Source organism: Dendropsophus ebraccatus, chromosome 3 (assembly GCF_027789765.1).
Source record: "Dendropsophus ebraccatus isolate aDenEbr1 chromosome 3, aDenEbr1.pat, whole genome shotgun sequence".
Classification (NCBI taxonomy): Eukaryota; Metazoa; Chordata; class Amphibia; order Anura; family Hylidae; genus Dendropsophus; species Dendropsophus ebraccatus.
Window position 1 is genome coordinate 64,005,243 of NC_091456.1, and position 20,898 is coordinate 64,026,140.

The 20,898-nt window shown below is 40.9% G+C and overlaps 1 protein-coding gene across 1 annotated transcript in view; it reads right to left on the reverse strand.

The window, feature by feature from the left end:
- The window catches only part of GLIS3 (GLIS family zinc finger 3), a 347,865-nt gene that overhangs the window by 226,376 nt on the left and 100,591 nt on the right, over positions 1-20,898 (reverse strand). Inside the window, exons 3-4 of the mRNA XM_069964277.1 lie at positions 8,131-8,338; positions 5,879-6,992 (exon numbers count right to left, since the gene is read on the reverse strand). Of these exons, the coding sequence (XP_069820378.1) occupies positions 5,879-6,992; positions 8,131-8,338 (1,322 nt within the window). The remainder of the gene's footprint in view (positions 1-5,878; positions 6,993-8,130; positions 8,339-20,898) is intronic.

Sequence of the window (20,898 nt, forward strand, 5' to 3'; positions counted from 1 at the left end):
TTGCTCTGTTGATATTTTACGGGAGAAATTTCAAGCTGAAATTAAGAGCAAATTCCTCATCAATTCCTCGCCTATTCCTCACCTATTCCTAAGTGTGCACATACCCTTTAGGACAATCTATTTGCTACAATTTATAAAGAGTGAATTAATCACTGAAAAACATTTCATAATTATATTTTTGATTATACAAATGTATACTATAAAGTAGCATTCAAAGGTGGCTACCAAACATAAGGACATTGGTCTTCTTTCAATGAAACTTTCAGTAATTGACCGAGAACAAAAGAGTAAATAAAAGACCAACCTGACAAACGTAAAATATTTCTGCCATCCCTCCTCAGTTACAAAAAACAGGAGGAAAAAATCCACTGTGCATAAACAAAAGAGGTAAAGTTCTCAGTCTTAAAATATTACTGGATCACAGCATGATTTACCCAAAAGGGAAAAACTATAGTTGTAAGTTTTAGGAAGTATGCATAAGAAAATATAAATCACATAAATTGGATTGGGAGAAAAAAAACATTTTAACTTCTTATGCTACTATAAATATTACTTCCTTCTATGCCAACACAGAGAGTGTGCAATATGAATCCTACTCATAGTGGCTTTTGGGACTCTTTGTTGGTAATGTTTGTTTTTTCTACTTAAGAAAACTTACTCAGTAGCCAAACCATTAAGGATATGTTGAACCTTTTTTTTTTTTTTTTATAAATTATTGTGTAAACAAAAAGTAGAAAAGTATATTGAATAAACCACTCCGTTTATCATCATCCCATCTACGCTCCCTAAAAATGTAATAGAAAAGCAGAGTGCGGCACAGGTGAATACCAAAAGCAAGGATGTTCTTCAACTGCTTGGTAGTAGAGTAGTTAATTCTTGTGTCATAATACCATTCAACGACAATGAAAAGCTATAGCAGGCAATCTTTATGTAAACTATAGTAAATAACACCCCATAATTAGCACCTGATTTTGTAAGCTCACACAATGTAAGTAGATCATGGTGACCCAGACAATAAGAGAACCATAAGTTCTTGCCAAGTCAAGCTTAGTGTGTGTAATACAGACATGGAAAAGAGTCACCATTGATAATACTGATAAACACCTCAGTGTACAAATCACAGGGGCATTCAATAGCTTGGTTCATACCTAAGTCTTTTACAAACAGATGGTGAAGAACTCATTGTTACACCATGTAACCACTTTTGTTCATAATTGCTATTGAACAAACATGTCAAACAAGTTCCAACAAGTGCGGCTCAATCACTTGAAAAGAGCTATCAGGTCACCGTGCTGAAATCTTGTCACACCAAATACCTAAAGTCACTGTAAAGAAATCGTTGCATGTAAGTGGCCGTGTAAAGCAGGCTTCATAAAGAACAAAAGAAGCTCTGTCTTGCAAGATGGTGACGATTCCTAATTTGAATCAATGATTTTTATTGTGTCTCTGATAAGTCTGTTTGCATAGCTGCGCACTCAACTAAACGGTTAGACGTTACCAGGAACATTTAGCCATAGGTTACACTCTTAGGCCCTGAACTATGGCCGGGTGCTTGCACCATGTTTACTCTTCATCATCCTTGGGGGTAGTGTTGAACGTTTACAACACTAATGAATATATTAAAATAGAGCCAAGACATTTCATTAGGTTTGAATACATTTATGGAAATGTACTCAAACTGCCCAAGCTGTCATTTTTTCCTTGAGCTCCTGCCAACACATGCCCTAAGGAAGGCATCCAATGAGAAGAAAACTGTTAAAACAATTGTTTTATTCAGTTTACTTATTTACGAACAGATGGGGAGTATTAAAATATTACGGTCCACAAAACAGACCTATAAAAGGAAATTCTTAGCATTTTAAAAAAAAGTTTATAAACTTTTCTCTACTCTGACAAATCAGTTTTTTTTCCCCTAGAAGTATGTTAATTGGCTTTCAATCTATTACACTGACATTGTGATAGAAAAGTGCCCTGAATATAGCTATAACAGCTTCCATGGTACAATCGCCATGCTTTCCTAAAAATATCATATATTAACAATGCTTTGCTTCAACAGTATGTTTCTCATTTACTTATTTTGGCACATTGTCATAAATTTCTGTAATGTACAACCAGTTATTTTAGTGACAAAAACATTCACAACAAAGACAGTAAATTCCATATATATATATATATATATATATATATATATATATATACTGGAATTCTTACTGGAACCATCAAGGAAAATTTGTAAGGCCTGCTTCATAAACGCTTTTTCCTACATGTTCCCCTTTCATAAAAAAACACCATGGGAAGAAACAACAGGAAAGATGCTGTAAAAACACATGAACCTAATGCAGACCTTAAAGAAGTCACTTGTATTTGGAAAAGCCCCAGCTTGGGCAAAAACTGTGTGACTTTTTAAAGTCTGCATCCCACATGCCAAATGGGCAGGAGGTGGGGGCTGCATTATCATCCACATATGTAAGATATGAGTTATTATGATCAATGCCTGCAAGTGTAAATTATACAACAGCAACCTTAAATGAGCAGAATTTGCCAAGAGACAGGAGTTTAATAATAAAAAAAAATCTGTAGGCGTGAAACCACCTCTACGCTGTTTAGGACTGCAGGGGAGGTTATGGGTGATTTCTAACTTCAAAGTTCTCTGAATCTTAGGCTACGTGCTCGCTGCTTTATGAGTCTCATTATGTGCCCGAAAATGATCATTTTTAAGATGACAAAACATCTGAAAATAGCAAGTGTTTTCAGCATACTTTATGGCCCCTTTTGATATTTTTTGCCATATTTACAGCTTTTTTAACACCAAAAGCTATAGCCCAAAATGGCTGCTTTCAGCTATGAGGGGACATTTATGAGTATATTTTGGCATTTAACCATCAACAACATGGCTTTTTTTATTTAGGGGGGCTCATTTTTTGAACTGTAAAACAGTCAAATTAGTTTGCCATTCACTTCAATGTAATGTGCGTGAACAGCTATTCAGTGGACAGCATCCGGAAATAATAGGCAGGTACATTATTTTAATGCCCATTCTAAAGAACAGGCATTAACATAATGCTGTGTGAACACAGCGGGCAGAATTGCATTGACTTCAATGCAATGCCGCCCCTGCAGTAAATAACGGAACATAGCCAAACAGTCATTTTGGGACTGGCTTAAAGGGATTATCCAACGCTACAAAAACATGGCCACTTTTCCCCCTACTGTTGTCTCCAGGTCAGGTGCAGTTTGCAATTAAGCTCCATTTACTTCAATGGAACTGAGTTTCAAAACTCAGTTGAGACAACAGTAGGGGGAAAGTGGCCATGTTTTTGTAGCGCTGGATAACCCCTTTAAGGCTGAATGAACTCCTTATGACCCCTAAATATAATATGACATAAAGATCCAGAAGGAAGCATAATAATATTTTGTTAAAGAATATATAAACTATAAGGCTATGTTCACACTACGTAAAAGTACGGCCGTTGTTGCCATCAGCAACAACGGACGTACTTTATGCAGTGTGGAACATTGCCTACATTTCTATGGGATCCCGGCTGGAGCGTATACACATCTTATACGCTCCGACCAGGATCCCGTGCGGACCGACAAATAACTGACATGTCAGTTTTCTGCGGCCGCAATTCAATGAACTGCAGCCGTAGAAATACCTGTCAGTTCACACAATGAAGCGAGCGGCTCCGGACGCTTGCTTCATTGTGTGCTGTGGGAGGTTTTGATGCGGGCGCGCGCTGATGCTCCCGCATCAGAACCCTGCGGCCGGAAAGATCATCCGGCCGGTACTTAAGTACCAGCCGGGATGAACCGGGCAGAGACCGGCCGTTCTGTGACCTGGCCAGGTCACGGAACGGCCGGTCTCATACGTAGTGTGAACATAGCCTAAAAGTGTTCTAAAATCATGGGCACTGAATTTAGAACAGTACCAACTTTGCTAAACTAAGTTTGAGACTTTACATTTTGGCAGCTATCCTTCTCCCGGCCATCTCAGTCACATCTGGAGAGGATTTCTGAGCTTTCCATCAGGCTGCCTTCCTGATTTTACAATGCCTGTCAATCACACACTTTTCTTTGGACTATGTCCTGTCTCTTGTTTTGTCATGTGCTTTCACCGATTCATAGACCCTAGTGTCTCAGGAGATCAGGAGTTGTGATGCATTTGATACTTACCAGATGTTAAAGCGGCATAATTTTCACTCCTGATGGACAAGAATGATATTAAAGGCAACTTTATTTATTTAATCATTCCAAGTATCAGATGAAAGGCTAAATTTAATATTTTTGATCTACTTATAGTTTTCTAAAAGAAATGTTAGCAGCAACTGCAAACTTTTTGAAGACAGAACAGGTATTATTGAAACCAGACATGCATTTCTTAGCTTAATCAGAGAACAATTCATGGGGCATTTGGATAAGGCTTTAAATCTACACCAGGGTTCACCATTTATCTAAACATGGGTGTACAGTATATAGCCAAATAAGTAGAAGCAACAGACATTTCTACATCTCATCTGGATTCAGTCACGGAAGCCAGAAGATACTTTGTGCTAATGTCATCAAAGATGCCCTTAGCCTCTAACTCACTTAGGATCTGTTTCATGGACTTCGTGGAGATAACATTTTTTTCCAGTTTTCCTGCTTGACAAGCAATTTAAAAATATTTATTACCACTTCAAAGAATATTTAACTAAATATTTATACCACTTTAGTAGGTGGGAGGCACAGTAATTTAAAGGCACTAGAGATATTACTAGTGGTGTGACTATACAGATTTTAGAAATAACATCTGTGCAATTTTAGTAGTGGAACTGAACTGTGAAAAACATTTTCCATGTTTAAAAAAAAAAAAAAATAATTGTGGCAATGCTCCAATATTTAGTTACATTGAAACACTGAAGTGTTTTTTAAAGTGTATCTGTCAGATAACTAGAGATGAGCGCTACTCGAACATACTTAGGACTGAATAGTTATCACTTGAATACTGGTGGCTGTACCCATGGTTTCCAGGACACCCTACAGTTCCATCCAACTTCACCAGCCTCCGGTATTCAAATGCCAACTGATCAGTCTTGAGCATTCACATGGTGTCTTTAATTTTAGAAAAACACATTTTAATTTTGCTAGACAGACAGGGCTCGGCTTTCTTAGCCCTGCTAAAATCCATTGTGTGTGCTGCAATCCACAACAACTACACATTTAACAACTTAGTTCAATAACGGCCGCACAAAATAGGCACGTCAATGTTCTGTGCAGCCGCACAGAACCATGGGTGCACTTTATACAGAGTGTACACAGTGCAGCCATGATTCAATAGCAAACAATGCAGATGTCCGTGCTACAATCTTCAACAACGGCCATTGTTTTACATTGTGTGAATGTGGCCTTAGGTTGCGAAGTATTAGAAAAAATTCAGTGGTCAAGTGAATTGGCCTGAAGTGCAGTATCAGACACATCCCATAGACAAATATGTTTCTGTTTCTGTAAATCATGAGTGTAAACAACAAAACAAATCTGTGTCCTTTCCTCAGCTTGCTGCCACTCCACAGCCATACAGATATTTTTCTGCTGGACATCACCACAGCACTTCCATTGAGAGAAAAGAGAAAAATGCCAGGACAAGGTAAGAGCCATCCCCCCCTCCCCCTCTCCAATCTGGTGATTAAGGTGCAGAATAAAAAAAATGTTGTGCAAAAATATCGACTTTTTGCTAATCTGTGCCAGACATTGCTTTAATAAATCCCCCTCTTATAGTATCTTTCTTTTTTACTTTTCACGCCAATCACCATCCACATTTTTTAAAAAGTCTACACGCTCCCTTTAAAAAGCTCAAGTATATGCATTGATGTAAAATATTTTGCTAGTATGTTAAACTTACCGTGCACTTGTTTGGTTTCTCTCCAGAGTGGACCCGCATGTGAATAAGAAGTTTATAACGTGCATTAAATGGCTTGTATCTTCGGGGACATCCTGCCCAAAAACAAGCAAAGTCCTCCCCTTTTCTTTGATCTATATGAACTTTCTCTATGTGCCGTACAAGTTCCTCCTGCTGATCATACAAAGCACTGCAGTCAATCCACTTGCAACAATGCTTACCATTAAAATCATCTATTTCTCCTTCTTCTTCTATTAAAGGAACCTGCCCCGGTGCTGGGAGTGAAAGCTGATGGGACTGGTTTAGAAGTTCATGTTGATGTAAATGTTGATGGACATGATAAGGCGGTGGTGGACCTTGATGGGTAGCAGGTACTGTAAGAGGAAGGGAAGACTGGGAAGTCATATTAATTGTTCCACCAGGAAAATCATCCAACCTTTCACTCTTTAAGACCCCGATTGTTTGTCCTTCATTTAGTCCAATGTTGTGTCGAACTACCATATTGTTCATGGCATTCTCATGCAGACCATTTTGTTCCAACTGCTGCATGCGCTGATATTCAGTCACATTTTCTGGAAGCGACACATTATCATTGATTGCCAAAAGACTTTTCTGGGAGTTTGATCCAGCACACGTTGGGGGAATGCAGCTACCTCTGACTCCTAAAAAATGTCCATAAACTTCTGGTTGAGGTGAAATGTTTGCCGGGGAAGCTCTTGATCCATTTATATAGGCAACTAATGAGGTTGGGGAAGTTCGAATAATAGTATTAAAGTCAATTCCTATACCGTCAGATAAAGGAGACAAAGAAAGAGCTCTTTTCTTTGACCGTGCTGAATGTGATCTTGGAGAAGAATGTCTAGGACTAGGATAAGGAGAACAGGTATTCTCTATGCCGAACAAATATGAGGGCAACGAATTTGAGACACTGTTATTGGACATAGAAGTTCCTGGGGGAATGCTAAGCAGATCTCCAGGTTCGCTACTGTTTTGAGATCCATGGTTTGAAGCATGAAATCTGTATCCATGGGACCATTCCTGTTTAACACTCATTGTGGAATGAGACTCTGTTAAGCTTAAAGTTGTGGAGGCAAGAGATTCACGTGACATGAGAGATCTAAGTGAAGGACAAAAATAGAGAATATATTAAACAGATTGACAAAGTGATAAATTCATGAAGGACAGTTATAAAAAGTATACTTTCTAAATAAGACTGAGTATTGTTTGAGCTCTGTCAGATGGGGAAGTGTGCGTTTCTCATGGATCACAATACATATTAAATTTAAAAAGTGGCAGAGGGAACAATGTGTACTCACCTATAAATCACTACCAGTTAATCCGTCAAGTTAAATAAATTCTTACTGTGCAAACAACCATAGTGTTGATTTAACCCATTCCTTGTGGTTTTTGGCAAGATGGTTTTGTTATTTAAACAGTGTAAATAAATGGTGTTCTAAAGAGATACTTTACATAGGTGATGAGAGAACAGAGGCTGCCCATGCTTTAAAGAAATAGGCAATGCCTAGAGGAAAGCAAAAAACAGCTAAAGCCTAAAAAGCCTAAATGGGTTCTAGGGTAAGCTTAAAGAGGTTGGCCACTTTATAGTAAACATTTTAAGTGTACAGTCTTAGTAGGTGTACTTACAACACTTACTGCCAGCAGCTCCCTGTTTACTATATAGAACTAAAATCAGACTCCCCTCCTGTCCTGCTCTGTGGTGAGTCTGTGCTTAAGATGGCGACATAGAGGAGCATGTGACCATGCCCACCCCCATTGTCATATGCAGGCATATACAGGCTCAGTGTTAGATACTTAGAGACAGGGCATGGTCACATGCTCCTCCAAGTCCATATATACAAACGATTCTTTACTATATTTTTACTATATTTCACTGTGCAGTTGACAGTTATTTACTAATAGTTTATAAAAATAATTTACTAATAACATTATGAAACTTTATTAATTATGAAAATATTTACACTATACAATTTTAATTAATTGATAATAAATGTATAGGTAGGTAGAGTTAGTATTACCCACTTCTTCCCTGACCACCAAATGCAATTTTATACATTAAACTTTACCGAATAGAATCATTTAATTAATAATTTGAATTAGTAGTGATGGATTGTTAGTTTGGTATCTTATCCTTGTAAATGGCCAAGAATCACCTCTTTACAAATCTTCCAATATACAGTGACATGTAAAAACACAAAAAAAAAAAAAAACACAAAACAAAGTAGTAAGTAAGGGACCTTGTATCAGATGGAGGTATGGCTAAGTGCTGAAGATTCAGATTCCTCTGTATGCTTGGGCTGATCTGATGGCATGCTGTTGCCGCCTGATTAGCTGGAGGGGATATAGGACCCAATCTCTGGACCATCATGGGACTGCTTGTTACCATAAGATTGTTGCAGCTGCCTTTTCCTTGTGGTTTGTTCTGCTGACCAAAAGCAACATTCCCTGCAAATACAGACAGTACAGTAAAGCTGTGGTAGCCAGATAATATCATACATACATTCGAAAAGAAATACAGGATGGTACAGGCTTAAAGGGGTAATGCGGAGGAGTAACACACATTACAAAATTATACAACTTTGTAATGTATGTTATGTCTGTGAATCGCCCTCTTCCCTGTGTCCCCCCACCCCCGCACGTGTACCCGGAAATGTGGTGCATTATACATCCCCGTCCCCGATCTTCTGTGCCACGACGTCATCTTCGGATGGACGGCCGAAGCTCTCCGATCGTCCCGAGTGCGGGCCGCCACATCATCAGATGCTCAGCCGCGATTGGCTGAGCATAACTGTGCTCAGCCAATCGCGGCTGAGCATCTGATGGAGCGGCAGTGGGTGGCCAGCACTCAGGACGATCGGAGAGCTTCGGCCGTCCGTCCGTCCGAAGATGACGTCGTGGCACAAGATGGCGGAAGGGCGCGACACGGACCAGGTAATGTATAATGCACCACACTTCCGGGTACACGTGAGGAGGTGGGAGGACACAGGGAAGAGGGCGATTCACAGACATAACATACATTACAAAGTTGTATAACTTTGTAATGTGTGTTATTCTGTGAATAATTTCTTAGCGCCGCACTACCCCTTTAAACTGACAAATGTCCGATACAGCTGCAAAAATAACTAATGTTTCCTCCAAGACTCCATGATATCAATACACATAAATGACTGGATAGTATCTACGCAAAGCAAGTTACAGAGATGAGTTTTTTGTTTTGTTTTTTAAACGAATGCATTTGTGTGCATCCGTTTTAATCCGTTTTTCCATTGACTTCCATTATTTTAAAAAAAATGGATCCTTTTTTTTTTAATGGACACAAAAATGTAGTCGACCTCATTTTTGTAAAACCAAAGAAAACAAAAGCATATGCACAAAGAGGTAACACATCACAAAAATTCTTTATTATAATATTACCACAAGTACAAAAATAATCACTAAATCAATCATGCAGGAGTATAGCAATGAGGGAGACAAACCCCAAATATCACTCTACATTAAAAACAATTAAAATGTCCACATAAGTCCTGCCAGTGTGCCAGCAAGGACTATTCAACCACACCGACCCTGGACTGTATACACAATATTAGAGTATAACCAAGCTGCCTAAGCAGAATCTCTATAGCATATAACAACACCGGAATGGTATATATGTGAAATCAAAGGGTAGAGATGATAACCATATCAGTCCTAAAAAGTAGGAAAAGCGGGTCAGGTGGGAAGGAGTTACCCCACGCGTTCCCCCACCCAGCGGCTTCCTCAGGGATATGGGTGGTAAAGTAAGGGGCATGCTATATATGTATCTAGAACATGTGAGAACAATTACAATCCTGATGAGATATCATATCATACCATGTGCAGGAGGATGCAGGACCATGCGCAGTAAGCCCAAAGAAATAGTCCTAATTTTTGTATCCATTAAAAAAAACAATTCCGTTCTGATCTGTTCTTTTTATAATGGAAGTCAATGGAAAAACTAATCAAAACGGATGCACACAAATGCATCCAATTTTTCAACTCATGAAAATAGAACGGATTGCAAAAACACAGTGTAAACCCAGCCTTTACGAATTTAGATTGTGAGCCTTAAAGGGGGCAGGGACCAAAATTGACGAACTAGGTAAAGTACTGCGGAATCAGTTAGTGATATACAAATAAAAGCATACACAACCGTCAGCATAACAGCTTAAAATTCACGGTTTGTTAATAAATCAGCCCCATAATGTATTGGATAATGGATGTTTTTTGCTAATTAATGTTTATCACAATTATTCGTGTACATTATTTTTAGTTGTTCAAGCTTTACTACTAAATTCAATGGAACTTAAAAAAAAAAAACACACACACACATAAAAGGGTCTGAACTAGAAAAATGTACAAACAGCCATCATTATAATGCTGAGCTCCCTAAATGCGAAAGGACAGACGTCATTTTGGAAATAAAAAAAAAAAAAGATGGACAGAAAAAAACATCATGTGAACATAGCCTTTAACTTGACTTCTGAGCCTAATAAAAGCCTGCCACTTCTTGTTCTGTGAAGAAAGCATTGCATCTCCTGTCTGAAGTCTCCTCCTTATAATCACCGACAGGATTAAGGTGATAGGTGACACCAGTCTAAAGCTAAGACATGATCAGGCCACTCATAATAGCTGGTATGTGCAGCCTCTTCCTCTCCCTGCACAATCCCCCAATATTTTAATACAGAATATTTCTCATTTCCATCTTTCAAATAGGTACAGAGAAACGCAGCATAATCAGTTTCAAACAATGGAACTATTTTGTAAAGATACAAAATATTATGTCAAAACTGAGTTACATTGTCATATGCTGCCAAGATATGGTTGACCAGCCGCAATAAAATCAGGCTTGAATCCTGCCAGAACATTTGCACTGAATAACATGTGACTGATTGTTTGTGTTTATGTTTGTTTAGAAAGAAGAATACAATCCCAAAGAAAACCAGATGTAATGATAACGTCAGCTTTAACTCTTTGAGGACCAGGCCCAAAATGACCCAGTGGGACTGCGATAATTTTGTTCTTTGCGCTTTTGTTTTTTCCTCCTCCCCTTCTAAGAGCTCTAGCACTTTCGGTTTTCTATCTACAAGCCATGTAAGTGCTTGTTTTTTACAGGAATAGTTGTACTTTGTAATGGCGTCTTTCATTTTACCATAACATGTATGATGGAAATTATTATTTATGAAGATATAAATTGGTGAAATCATAAAAAAGAATGCAATATGGTAACTTTTGGGGGGTTCCTGTCTCTATGTAATGCACTATATGGTAACAGCGACATGATACTATTATTCTATAGGTCAGCCCGAACACAACCATATGCAGGTTTACACAGATTTTCTAATGTTATATATATTTTTTAAATAAAATCCTTTATTTGGCAATTAATTATTAATAAAATGGGCCTTTTGTGACGCTTCTAGCGCTTTTACTTTTACACCTATGGGGCTGTATGGGGTGTCATTTTTTCCGGCATGATCTCTAGTTTTTATTTATACCATATCTGTGAAGATCTGACGTTTTGATCACTTTTTATTGATTTTTTAAAAAATATAATGTAACATAAAATCTGTAATCCGCGCAATTTTTTTCCTCTTTTCGTGTACGCCGTTCGCCATTTGCAATGACACTTGTTATATTTTAATAGATCGGACAATTACGCACGCTACGGTATATTATATGTTTATTTATTTATTTTTATATGTTTAATTTATATAATGGGAAAGGGGGGTGATTTCAACTTTTATTGGGGGAGGGGCTTTGGGTTAGTGTATTAGTGATTTTAACTTTTTTTTTTTTTACACATTTTAAGTCCCTTTGGGAGACTTCTACATACATTACTTTGATTTTTACACTGATCACTGCTATGCCATAGGCATAGCATTGATCAGTGTAATCGGTGCTCTGCTCATTGAGCCTGCCTGTGCAGGCTCAGTGACCAGAGCGCCGATCGGACCGCACGGAAGCAAGTGAGAGACCTCCGGCGGTCCGTTTTAATGATCGGGACCCCTGCAGTCACACTGGGGGGGTCCCAATCGGTAAGTGACAGAGGACTCCCCCTATCACTTACACTTAAACGCCGCGGCGTTTAAGGAGTTAATGGCACACTGCAGCGCATTCGCTGCAGCGTTTCATTAATGGTGAGGTGACGGCTGCTGATTGCAGCTGGTCCCCACCTGCTATGAAGCGCGCTCCGCTCCGGAGCGCGCTTCATAGCTCAGGACGTGCCGGTACGTCCTTGGTCGTCTGGACACAGACTTCCAGGACGTACCGGTACGTCCTAAGTCGTCTAGGGGTTAAAACATATACTAAAATCAACATTTATGCAAAGTTGATCTCTAAACTGTCAATAATTAAAATTATTATTAAAATCACTGGAATTCGTAATGGAAAAACTTAAAGGGGTACTCCGGGCCGGGGGGTATTTTTGAGGATTGCCGAGGAGGGGTTGAAAATTGAAGCCGAAAGTCACTTACCTCTTCCGTTCCAGCACCGGTACCCGTATCGCGCTGCCCAGTACTCCCATCCCATTTCTATTGTGCAAAAAGATAAAAAAGAGAAACAGGCCAAGGTGCCTCGTGTGATACCTCTGGAGAAGGACTGGTAAGAAGATAGATAGAACTGCTCACATTTTAGCTTTGTGCATATAGCCCCTTGGCATTCCACAAGGGGTATATGGGTCACAAGATCCGTTGATCATCCAGTGTATATCTAATCTGACTCAGGAGAATTAGAAGGACGTCTGAGAGACCATAAGTGGTGATGTACCACAGACGGGATGCACTCAGCAGGGGCCCGTAACAATAACATAAAATAATAAAAAAAATGGGTACTTGAAAGATTCAGCACTATCCCCAAAGACTCTTCTACAGGATCGATGTTTAAAATAAAAGACTATTTATAATAATATACATTATCCAAAGTAGTTTAAAGGGGTAGTTCACAAATCAACTAGTGCCAGAAAGTACCATAGATTTGTAGTTTACTTCTATTAAAAAATCTCAAGTATTCCAGTATTTATCAGCTGCTGTATGTCCTGCAGGAAGGGGTGTGTTCTTTCCAGTCTGACACTCTCTGCTCTCTGCTGAAGGCTATCCGTGACAGGAACTGTACAGAGCAGTAGCAAATCCCCATAAAAATATCTTTGGTCTTGGTCATGCTGTTTGCATGGGCAAGATAAATGTTCTTCTGTGCCCTAGCTGCCACTGCAGTTGTCAAGCACCTTTTCTGCCATGGCTTTCATATGCTCATATTATATGGAGGGAATAAGCTCTCTGAACATCTTGTACACCTATTGTTATGCCTTGATTTAATCTTCTATAGACATTTGGGGGTATAATATAATGAATAATACTAAATTGTAGTGTTCTATGACTCCAGCTTGCTGACATTTTTTTGACATTTACGACATTTATTTTTTCCCAGATGACAGGTGTCCAACTACTATAGTTTTCCCATGCTGTAATACATCTTGGTTGTACGTTTTCATTTTAAACCTCCATTAGATTTTTGTCTGTTTTTTGTATAAGTTTTTTTATTTTAATTTTAATATTATTTACTAGATTCATTAATCCTGTTACACTTTGCACTTGAGATTTATTCATCTTTCTTCCAATAAAATGGCTTATCCTAATGTATTCCCACCACAAATTATCTCTTAAATTAAATCTGTTTTTCAGCTCTGACCAACTTTTAATTTTTAGCTCTTCCCAAATATGAGATACTAATTTAATACCTTCTCCATTAAAACCCAGTAAAATGTGACTTCCCATTCCCCACTCCATTTGTTATTATACCAGAAAGGAGTCACTAATTCAAGAGGTCCACACATATTATTTTCTTTAATCTTCCCACATAAGTTAACTACATTTTTAACTACTAACATTTTATTCCAAGTCTTCATCCCCAACTGATTCGATTCCAACAACTGGAAAAAGGTGGTATACTCCCCTCCTGTGTTCCACATCAAATATTGGAAAAAATTCTATAACAAAAATCCTATGTGGGCTGCTAAAAAATCATTTCTAATGTCCTGAATCCCTAGACCACCACTTCCAATAGGTAAACATAATTTTTTATATCTTCATCCAGATCCTTCCTCTCCCTCAGATCAAAGCGTTAAAAACAGCTAAGTTTATCTTGAGCAGATTCTCATCAAAGTAGATTGGGGATGCACTGAAGAGGTGCATCAGTTTCGGGAGAAGTATTGTTTTAACCCCTTCACGTCAGCCATCTGTATATATACGTTCCTATTGCACATGCCCCGTGCAGTAGGAATGTACATATACGTTCCTGAATTGAGGGGGCTTTGTGATGAGAACGGGATCGCTTCAGGGACAGCGATCCCGCTCTCATCTGTGTACAGCACCAGAGATAATGAGCATCAGCTGCGAGTCCGCAGCTGACCCCAATTAACCCCTTAGTGACCGCCGAAACGGCGGTCACTAATGGGCCAGTGCCGCCGCTGTATTTCATCTCCCCCTACCGTGAATCCACGGTGGGGGGAGATGAAATAAGTAAAAATCAGACCCCAGATCAGCCCCCTAGTGCCCCAGTCACTAACCCCCCCCTCCCACGGCGGCCATCGGATCCAAGATGGCCGCCGCGATCACTGTGAACAGACTAATGAATGAAAGCCCCATGCTCTCCGCCACCGGAGGTAGTGGAGAGCATGGGGCAGTCATCGGGACCCCCCCTGTCCCGGTACAAGCAATCAGCGGTATATACTATATACCGCTGATCGCTTGTGCCATGTGCCGCCGGCACTTTTTATCCCCTGTCACCATGAATGATTGGTGACAGAGGATAAAAAGTGATGTCCCCCCCACCCCCCAAGTCGCCCCCCACCCCCCCAGTCACCCCCGTCCCGAGTCACCCTCCCCTACCCCATATACTCACCTGCTCCTGGAGCTCCTTCCTCTTCCGTGTCCTGGCTGGTTATGAAGTGCGCATGCGCTCCACAACCAGCCAAGCTCTGAAAATTTAAAGTGACAGAGACCAATTTGGTCTCTGTCACTGAGCTATGATTACTGTGATAGAAAATATCACAGTAATCATAGTAATACAGTGAACATGAATGTATAAAGTACAAAAAGTGACAAACATACAAAAAAATAAAACACACACTTTTTATTATAGTAATAATTGCAGTTTACTCCCAAATTACCCCTAACCCCCCCCCAGATTACCCGTAACCACCGCAGGTTGCCCGTAACCACCGCACGTTGCCCATAACCACCGCACGTTGCCCATAACCACCCCAGGTTGTCCGTAATCACGTCAGATTGCACGTAACCCCCCAGATTACCCGTAACCACCGCACGTTGCCCATAACCATCGCACGTTGCCCGTAACCACCGCACGTTGCCCGTAACCACCACACGTTGCCCATAACCACCGCACGTTGCCAGTGACCCCCTCCAGATTGTCCGTAATCACCCCAGATTGCCTGTAACCACCCCAAATTACATGTAACCACCCCAGATTAGCTATAAGCACTTCACTCTATCCGTAACAATTCTAGATTGTCTGTAACCCCCCCAGGTTGCCCGTAACCACCCCAGGTTGCCCGTAATCATGCCAGATTACATGTAACCCCCCAGATTGCACGCAACCACCGCAGGTTGCCTCTGACCACCGCACCTTGCCTCTGACCACCGCACGTCGCCTCTGACCACCGCACGTCGCCTCTGACCACCGCACGTCGCCTCTGACCACCGCACGTCGCCTATGACCACCGCACCTTGCATCTGACCACCGCACCTTGCATCTGACCACCGCACCTTGCCTCTGAACACTGCACCTTGCCTCTAACCACCCCAAATTGCCAGTGACCCCCTCCAGATTGCCCGTAACCACGCCAGATTACAGGTACCCACCTCAGATTACCTATTAGCACTTGAGTTTATCCGTAACCACAGCAGGTTGCCTGTAACCACCCCAGATTGTGTGTAACCACCCCAGATTGTCCGTAACCACCCCAGATTGTCCGTAACCACCCCAGATTGTCCATAACCACCCCAGATTGTCCGTAACCACCCCAGATTGTCCATAACCACCCCAGATTGTCCGTAACCACCCCAGATTGTCCGTAACCACCCCACGTTGCCCGTAACCACAGCAGGTTGCCTGTAACCACCCTAGATTGTCTGTAACCACAGCAGGTTGCCCGTAACCACCCCAGGTTGCCCGTAACCACCCCAGATTGTCCGTAACCACCACAGATTGTCCGTAACCACCCCAGATTGTCCGTAACCACCCCAGATTGTCCGCAACCACCCCAGATTGTCCGTAATCACCCCAGATTGTCCGCAACCACCCCAGATTGTCCACAACCACCCCAGATTGTCCGTAACCACAGCAGGTTGCCTGTAACCATACCAGATTGTCTGTAACCACAGCAGGTTGTCCGTATTCACCCCACGTTGCCCGTAACCACCCCAAGTTGCCTCTAACCACCCCAGGTTGCCTCTAACCACACCAGGTTGCCTGTAACCACCCCAGGTTGTCGTAACCACAGCAGGTTGCCTGTGACCACCCCATGTTGACCGTATCCACCCCAGATTATCCGTAACCACCCCAGATTACCCGTAACCACCTCAGACTGCCCGTAACCACCCCAGATTACCCGTTACTACCCCAGACTGCCCGTAACCACCTCAGACTGCCCGTAACCACCTCTAGATTACCCGGAACCACCCCAGACTGTCCGTAACCACCCCACAGTGCCTGTAATCTAATTTTTTTTAATTGTATTTTAGTAACTGCGCTATTCTAATAACTGTTACTAGCTGCGGTTTTGCTCCAGCAAATTGGCGCTCCTTCCCTTCTGAGCCCTGCTGTGTGCCCATACAGTGGTTTATGCCCACATATGGGGTAGCGTTGTACTCAGGAGAACCTGCGTTACAGATTTTGGGGTACATTTTTTCTCCTGTTCCTTGTGAAATTTAGAAATTTCAAACTAAACCAACATATTTTTGGAAAAATTCAAGTTTTTCATTTTTACTGGCCAATTTTGAATACTTTCCTCTAATACCTGTGGGGCCAAAATGCTCATCCTACCCCAAGATGAATTCTTTGAGGGGTGTACTTTCCGAAATGGGGTGACTTTTGGGGGGATTCTATTCTGTAGACATTACAGGGGCGCTGCAAACGCACCTGGTGCTCAGAAACTTCTTCAGAAAAATCTGCAGAGAAAAAGCTAATTGGCGCTCCTTCCCTTCTGAGCCCTGATGTGTGCCCATACAGTGGTTTATACCGACATATGAGGTACCTTTTTACTCAGGAGAACATGAGTTACAAATTTTGGGGTACTTTTTTTCTCTTGTTCCTCGTGAAATTGAGAAATTTCAAACTAAAGGAACATATTATTGGAAAAATTCGAGTTTTTCATTTTTACTGTCTACTTTTGAATACTTTCCTCTAATACCTGTGGGGTCAAAATGCTCACCACACCCCAAAATGAATTCTTTGAGGGGTGCACTTTCCAAAATGGGGTGACTTATGGCGAGATTTTACTCCGCTGGCACTACAGGGGCTCTGCAAACACACCTGGCGCTCAGAAACTTCTTCAGCAAAATCTGCATTGAAAAAGCTAATTGGCGCTCCTTTCCTTCTGAGCCCTGCTGTGTGCCCATGCAGTGGTTTATGCTCACATATGAGGTACCTTTTTACTCAGGAGAACCTGCGTTACAAATTTTGGGGTACTTTTTTTCTCTTTTTCCTCGTGAAATTGAAAAATTTCAAACTAAACGAACATATTATTGGAAAAAATTAGAGTTTTTCATTTTTACTGTCTAATTTTGAATACTTTCCTCTAACACCTGTGGGGTCAAATTGCTCATCCTACCCGAACATGAATTCTTTGAGGGGTGTACTTTCCAAAATGGGGTGACTTATGGGTTTTTTTTCTCTCTGCTGACACTACAGGGGCTCTGCAAATGCACCTGGCGCTCGGAAACTTCTTCAGCAAAATCTGCAATGGAAAAGCTAATTGGCGCTCCTTCCCTTCTGAGCCCCGCTGTGTGCCCATGCAGTGGTTTACGCCCACATATGGGGTACCGTAGTACTCAAGAGAACCCGTGTTACAAATTTTGGGGTGCTTTTTCTCTCATGTTCCTTTTGAAAATGAGAAACTTTAATCTAAATGTATATATTATTGGAAAATTTTAATTTTTCATTTTTTTACGGCCTAATGGTGAATACTTTCCTCCAGCCCCTGTAGGGTTAAAATGCTCATTATACCCCTAGATTAATTCTTTAAGGTGTCTAGTTTCCAAAATGGGGTCACTTATGGGGGTTTCCAGTATACAAACCTCCAAAATCAACTTAAAATAAGAACTGGTCCCTAAAAAAAAACTTTCACGAAAATGTGGTAATTTGCTGATAAGCACCCTAAAAAAGTAAAATATGTTTATGAAATGAAGCCAGAATAAAGAGGACATATTGGTAATGTGACTTAGTAACTAATTTATGTAATACAACTTTCTTTTTTTAGAAGCAGAGAATTTCAAAGTTCATAAAATGCTAATTTTTTCAATTTTTCATGATATTTTGATGTTTTTCACAAAAAACACACAAAGTAGTGACCAAATTTTGCCACTAATATAAAGTGCCATATGTGACAAAAAAACAATCTCAGAATCGCTAGCATACGTTTTAAAGCATCACTGAGCTATGAGCGCATAAAGTGAGACAGGTCAGATTTTGAAAAATGAGCCTGGTCTTTTAGGTGCAAATAGGCTTGGTCTTGAAGGGGTTAATAATGTACTTCTACCTACTTCTGTAATTTCTGTTCATAGGATCCTAACTAAGTTTATGATGAAGACAATATTTATAATATAAAATAAATTCCACATGAGGATTAAACTAGAATACAGAGGAGACAGAGTGCTTGTGTGATGCCTATGTGACGTATGTATATGGTTACAAAGTGAGAAATTAAACACGGCTCACATGATGTTGTTAAACACAGAACAAATCACCTATAGTCGCACAACTGCACATCATGCTGCCAAGGATCCACTGGCATCACCTTAGATCCTTGCCAAATTGGAGCAAACCTCCTCCAGTATAACTGCATGTAGAACTTTAAAAGGAAAACACAAACTTCAAGATATATACTTTAAAAAGTTTAATGGCACATAGTAACACGTTTCGAGGTTAAAACAAGCTCTTCTTCAGACATGCGCATAATATGGGGATAACATACACAAACGGCTCTTCCCTGTGCCGAAGCGCCACTCCTCTACTCTCATAGCTGTTCACATGATCCCACAACTATACTTTGTAAATTGCGGGCATTTAAGTGAGCGTGTTGGCTGAAGGTAGACCAATACTTTCTATTCTGTAAACATAAAATTTCAACAGTGCCCTCCTTATAATTACAGACAGGTTTACTCTAAAAGGTGAGACTAGTATATCGATAGCAGAGGATAACACTATTCACAAAAGCTGATGCTTAGAGTTCTCCTTTCCCCTTTCATGTACAATGATCTCTGCACAGGTCAAGGAGCATGCCAAGAAAGCTCTCTCATAGAAGTCAATTGGGTCAACTTCAGTTTATTGTTTATGTCTATTGGAATTACTGAAAATCATATTTCAAAATGCTGTGCCAAAAGTTTGGGCTTTATAACTGCCCCCATAATAAAGCACAAAAGGGACATTTTAAAAAATCTGGTTTGGTAATCCCCTGCAGATTTTACCAATGCAAATCTGTAGGTACTACTGGCAGTACTTTCATCCCATGTGACTTTCCCCCCTATAAACTTGTTTCTTACTACCAGTCCTGAAAAGCACATGAACATACAGTATAACTGCTATAGACTAAATTAAAGGGAACCATTCACCCCGTGGCCCCCGTTAGAAACAGACATACAGTGACATAAAGGTCAATATACTTACCACATCGCTCCCGGTCCCGTCCCGGATCCCGTTGTTGACACGGAGAAATCGCCGATTCTTCTTCTCCCGCCCATTATGGTAATGAGCTGAGATGAGTCCAACGTCCATAGGAAACGACGGACGAGTCCAACTTATTCATGAGGTCCTCTTCTCGTCGCCGCCCATCCACGCCTCCTGGAACTTGATTGACGTCTTCAGTCTTCAGTCTTCTGCCGAATTCCCGCGCAGGCGCCGTTGCGATGGTCTCGTCACCTCTTCTGCGCCTGCGCGGTAAACAGGATACGTGTTCGAGCCAATCGGCGCACGCGCAGTAAACAGTGAAGCTGCGGAGCGGCTTCAATTGTGAACTGCGCATGCGCCGAAAACGACTGTCACGGCGCCTGCGCGGGATCCGGCGAGAAGATAGAAGACGAGGAGGAAGAAGATCCGGCGTCAATCAAGTGTCGGAGGCGGGGAGAAGGCTGGACTTCGGGCCGGCGGCGCTCATTACCATAATGGGCGCGAGAAGAAGAATCGGCGATTTCTCCGTGTCAACAACGGGATCCGGGACGGGACCGGGAGCGATATGGTAAGTATATTGACCTTTATGTCACTGTATGTCTGTTTCTAACGGGGGCCACGGGGTGAATGGTTCCCTTTAACGCTGCATATTGTGTACCCAAACTCCTTTCAACAATATATGCTGAGCATTTCCTCACACCTTAAATGCCTGCAAGGAGTGTAAGAAAAAGTAATGTCAGCACTTACGATAGTGTTTTCCTCTTTAATTTTCAGAGAACGATGGTTCTAGATTTATCATGATTACATAGCCTAAATACAGCAAGTGGGAGTGGTAAGCTCCGTAAAAGCGAGGGTTTTGTCATCTTTTTTTGCCTTTTAGGGACAGGCACCTTGATAAATGACTTTTGAGCTGAATGAAGCGTCAGACTGGCTGTCTAAGATTGTAGGTTTGAGGGAAATTCTTTGATATGACATGACAAGAAGACATGAAGTCAACAAACTGGTATTATATTGAGGTTTAATACTGTACATGGAGCTAAATACATTGAGCAGAGTCTACTTAGACGGTTATCTGTTTTCTATAAATG